The 5,302-nt window shown below is 45.7% G+C and overlaps 1 protein-coding gene across 1 annotated transcript in view; it reads left to right on the top strand.

Annotated features, from left to right (window-relative positions):
* The window catches only part of LOC123975019 (paired box protein Pax-7-like), a 20,958-nt gene that overhangs the window by 1,391 nt on the left and 14,265 nt on the right, over positions 1 to 5,302 (top strand). The window contains exon 2 of the mRNA XM_046056109.1: positions 1,734 to 1,933. Coding sequence (XP_045912065.1) covers positions 1,734 to 1,933 — 200 coding nt within the window. The remainder of the gene's footprint in view (positions 1 to 1,733; positions 1,934 to 5,302) is intronic.

Here is a 5,302-nt window from a genome sequence, read left to right as displayed (position 1 = left end):
GATAGATGTCATTTAAAACTCTCAACAGGGCAGATTCAGTACTGTGAGCAGACTTAAAACCAGATTGAAATTTTTCAGAAATATCATTGCATTTTAGAAAGAGCTGGAGTTGGTCAAAAACAACTTTTTCTAACACCTTCGAAGCAAAAGGCAATACAGAGATAGGACGGAAGTTATTTAACACGGCAGGATCCAGTGAAGGCTTCTTGAGTAGCGGAGTGACAGTGGCCTCCTTAAGGGCAGCAGGGATGGAGCCGGTAAGGAGGCACTTATTAACAAAGGACACCAATCCTGGCCCTACTGAATCAACAATTAATTTAAGAAACTTAGGAGAGATGATGTCAAGAGAGCAGTACGAAGGTTTCATCTTGGCGATAATTTCTTTGAGTAGGTTCAGGGTGATTGGCTCAAAAGCATCCCAGGTAACAGAATTCATCAACTGACTAGAGTGTTCCGTGTGGGAGCGGCTGGCATTGCATCTCAAGTTAGATATTTTGTCAATAAAAAATCTCAAGAAACTTTCACATAGCTCATCCGAAGCACCATACATTGTATTTACCAGAGGATTTAAAACCAAGTTTATAACAGAAAATAAAACTGCTCAAATCCACTCATGATTGTTGCAGAGTGGAGCTTCTTCCCTCACAAATGATCTTTGGCAGAGTACAGACACTGGCTGCAGCTTTAAAATATGTGGACATGGGCCCTGTTAGCGATCAGCTGAGGACATGCCTTTACTTTTAGCTCCGCCCCCGGTTTGTGTTCACTCTGACTTACTGACAATTCAAGAGCTATAAGTTATACAGACTGACAGGTAACTCATTTATTGGACAGTTCTGCATCATCACATGCAGCCCTTTGATGCTTCTTATGTATGTAGATGATATCTGTTCTCTGGTGTCACAGCAAGCACACATGGAAACAAAAGGTTTATGAGAATGACTAGTTATATTAGACTGCAGAGATGTCATGTACATGTGTCATGTACAGCATTATTCTAATCACTGTGTCACACACTTTTTAATGGCCAGTATGTGGAGTAAGCACAGCAGAACACAGGTCTAACTGCTTATGACTGTTTGATCCTGCATTTACGTGCTGATCCACGTGAAGAACAATACACAATCAGCAGATTGATTTCATTGAGGTCGCCGGTTCAATCCCCGAACTGGCAGGATAAAATCTGGGTGTGGAAAGTAAACCAAGCAGTGCTTGCCCTCCCTCATTTACCACCACTGAGTTACCCTTGAGCAAGGCCCATAACCCCAATAGCTCCAGTGGAGCTGCTTAGTGGCCAGCAGACCAGGCTGTGGTTGTACTGGGCAGCTTCCAGGTGTGAATGTGATCAGGGCCTTTCTGCAAAAGAGAAGCTTCCTCTCAGTGAAGCTCCCCTGAATAAATAAAGGTTAAAAAAAAACAAAAAAACAATTGTAGTTTAGTACTTTAAAGTAATAGTTTAGTTCTACTATTCTGAAATTGTGAAGTTGGGCTACTTGCTGTCAGATGGCCCACAGCAGAGTCAGCCTGGAAGTAGACCTTCCTTTTTAAAATCCTGGATGGGTTGTTTGGTTCACACCAGCCGAACCGAACTACACTAACAGAGAAAACCTGTGAGCTAGTCAGTCCCAGGCTGCTCCTACAGCTCAGTCCTAGTCACAAGCTTATTATTACTGAACAACATCAGACTGGGGTTCAGGGAGGGTTTGATGGTACTGTTGTGTTTTGCTCTTTAGACGGCAGTGGGACAGTTCACCGTCCCCAGCCGTTACCTCCATCCACCATGCACCAGAGCGGTCTGTCCAGCACTGACAGCAGCTCGGCTTACGGTCTGGCCTCCAACCGCCACGGCTTCTCCAGCTACTCCGACACCTTCATGAGCTCTGCAGCACCAAGCAACCACGTCAACCCTGTCAGCAATGGACTCTCCCCACAGGTAAGACCTGCTGGACTCACACTGATGAATGAATATGTGTATTCATGGTAACATTAACTCAGTCGTGAATCAAGTAAAGTAGATAGAACTGAACGCCATTACTGTAATCCCAGTAATGCTCTGGGACAGGGTCTGGACACTTTGCTGGGTGGGCTTGCTGGCAGACAGGACGGTCCATCCTCTCGTAGTACACATGTGTGAAGCAGTGTTTTTCAGCTGCACTGGGAGTCCCCCTGTATTGCTTCCTCACTGGTATAGCTTTTGGTGTTGTGTGTTGGACAGAGAGGACACAAAAGCAACGCTCCGGTGAAACAGGTTTTATTGAGGGGAAAAAGGGAGGTGAGGGAGAGGTGGATGCTGGGGGAACACGGGCACGGGGGACCAAGCAGCAAGTAGGGCAGAGGGGGCCGAGGAACACCGGGGGGCCGAGGAGCAGGCAGGACCAAGGAGGCTGGGTGGCACCGGGGGCCGAGGGAGAGAGGAGGCACGGGAAAACTGACCGGGCGATTGGTGGAGGAGTGTGGTGGCAGGCTGACCGGGAGGCACGAGGGGGAGCCGGGAGGACACCGTGGAGAAGGTCCGAGGGGAGAGGGCAGGTTGGCGAGCCCAGCTGACACAATGGGAGAGGAAGGTGAGTGAACCTGGGGAGAGACAGACAGACAGGGTTAGTGACCGGGAAAACAGAGAACAGGGATGTTACAAGATAAAAAGCCTGAGTCAAGTAGTGGCACCAGGTTTGGAGCAACGACGATCAAGCAGCGATTGTGTGGAGAACTGGGGTTGAAATACTGGCAGGGATGGAGTTGATTGCTGGCAGGTGTGGCAGGCGGAGGAGGTGGCTGACGAGGTGCGGGTGCGGACTGTCAGCTGGGCTCAGGAGCAGAGAGAGAGAAGGAGAACACAAGCAAGGGGAGCAGAGGCGACAGACAGGCCAAAACACAATCACAAGAAAAAGAAATAAACAGGACACTCACCGTCAGCCGGGCTGCCACCACAACATTTGGGGTCCCAGCTGCTGGAATAATAAGGTCACATGTAATCCAACATTTACATTGTTTCCTGTTCTCCTGTGCTTCTGGTTAGTTTTCCATCATTGGGTTGTTCTAGTTGTTTGTTTCTAAGTTGTGTAAATGTATAGATATATACTGTATACAGGGATACATACCATTACCATACCACCATTTTTGTGAAGCACCTTGAATCTCCCCTGGAATGAAATGCAGTATATATATATATATATATATATATATATATATATATATATATATATATATATATAAGCTTTGCAGCAAACACTGAGCCAGGTTCAGATTTTTGCCAGAGCCCTCTTCATGAGTACCCCACTGTGGTAAGGCAGGGGCATCATCAATAATGACTGAAGGGGCTGTTTCTCCCAGGAAGAACATGCTCATTGGGCGACTCTGCACCTCACAGTGTCCGTCCAATGCCAACGTTTGGTGCCACGGCAGGTATGATGTGTACTGGATGAAGATCAGGGTTAGGGTAAGGGTGGTATTACACCTGACTTCAATGCACAAGACCGGAATTCATGTTGTGTCACAAACCTGCAATTAATGTTTGTCTTTTTATGATCTGTCCCTATCTGCTGTCAGAGACATGAGACAGGGCTTTTGGTGGACACTGGACATAATCCAGGGCTTTACAGAATCAGTACTAATGTTTCTTATTCATGCAGTGATAAGGTTGGTGTGAACACAGCTGGGCTGCAGTGCAGTTTTCTGTGGACATCAGCATCGTTGCCGTGAGCCTGACTGCCATACGTCTTCACTTTAAATCACTCACACAGCTCGTCTCATTCACAGAGAGCTGGCAACAGAAATTCTGTGTCAATGTGTTTGTGTGTCCACCCCGACAGGGAGGAGGGAGGGATTCCCTGTGTTTTCCTGTCTTGGTCTCTTGAACAATACCCATCCAAATGAGACTTTGTGTGCTCAGGAGGGATTGTTCTCTGAGGCAGAATAGGCGACTAGCTCATATCAATACACATCACTGGCTGAAGGAGAAGAAATGTGATGCAATTAGTCACAAACACTGGGCAGTGTAGCCCACCCCGAGCAGCAAGATCCTCTAACAGGCAGAAAATAAGATTGAAATGGTGTTTACAAAGAGTTGTAAAATGAAATTCAACAGCACATTTGTCTGCAGTGACTCTCTTATTCTTCATATTTTACTGACAGTTGTTTTCTCTGAGCTGGTTGGTCCATGTTTCCTTCCTCCTGTTCTCTGAGAAGACAGACGTGAGGATTTGCAGACAAAAAGAGATTTTCCGTTGTGCTGGAGAGTTGGCGATAACAGAGGTGTTTCCACAGCACATGTGTTTATTAATCGTTGTGTTGGGGCTTAATGCTACAAAAGACGTCTGCATAAATATCAGGAGCCATAGCCGCCTTCGTTTACTACAATCATACATCCTTTCTGTAAGAAAATGCAGCACTGGTTTACATTAGGGATTACCAGACTGAAGGAAAATATATGTATTTATACTGAATATGTGTATATATTTTTATAATGGAAGAATTAAAAATGATCTACATGGATTATAATTAATTCTACCTAGGGTGTGATTTGTGTTGGGTGTTCTTTCTGAATTATTACAGCCCAATCTCACAAATCACACATTTACAGTGTGGACATCATGTGACAGCGTCGGTTCTCCACTCCGAGGAGGAAAACACCAAACATTAGAGACACAGAGCTGACCTCAGACAAGAAAAGAATGTTTTTGTAGAAAATACTGCCAAACATAAATGCCAACATGGTGCATGCATTAATAACATCTTGTAAATGTACACTCACCTAAAGGATTATTAGGAACACCATACTAATACTGTGTTTGACCCCCTTTCGCCTTCAGAACTGCCTTAATTCCACGTGGCATTGATTCAACAAGGTGCTGAAAGCATTCTTTAGAAATGTTGGCCCATATTGATGGATAGCATCTTGCAGTTGATGGAGATTTGTGGGATGCACATCCAGGGCACGAAGCTCCCGTTCCACCACATCCCAAAGATGCTCTATTGGGTTGAGATCTGGTGACTGTGGGGGCCATTTTAGTACAGTGAACTCATTGTCATGTTTGAAATGATTGGAGCTTTGTGACATGGTGCATTATCCTGCTGGAAGTAGCCATCAGAGGATGGGTACATGGTGGCCATAAAGGGATGGACATGGTCAGAAACAATGCTCAGGTAGGCCGTGGCATTTAAACGATGGCCAATTAGCACTAAGGGGCCTAAAGTGTGCCAAGAAAACATCCCCCACACCATTACACCACCACCAGCAGCCTGCACAGTGGTAACAAGGCATGATGGATCCATGTTCTCATTCTGTTTACGCCAAATTCTGACT

This window comes from Micropterus dolomieu, linkage group LG08 (genome assembly GCF_021292245.1).
Source record: "Micropterus dolomieu isolate WLL.071019.BEF.003 ecotype Adirondacks linkage group LG08, ASM2129224v1, whole genome shotgun sequence".
Classification (NCBI taxonomy): domain Eukaryota; kingdom Metazoa; phylum Chordata; class Actinopteri; order Centrarchiformes; family Centrarchidae; genus Micropterus; species Micropterus dolomieu.
Note: the sequence above shows the minus strand (reverse complement) of the source record. Positions and strands in the feature narration are given on the sequence as shown.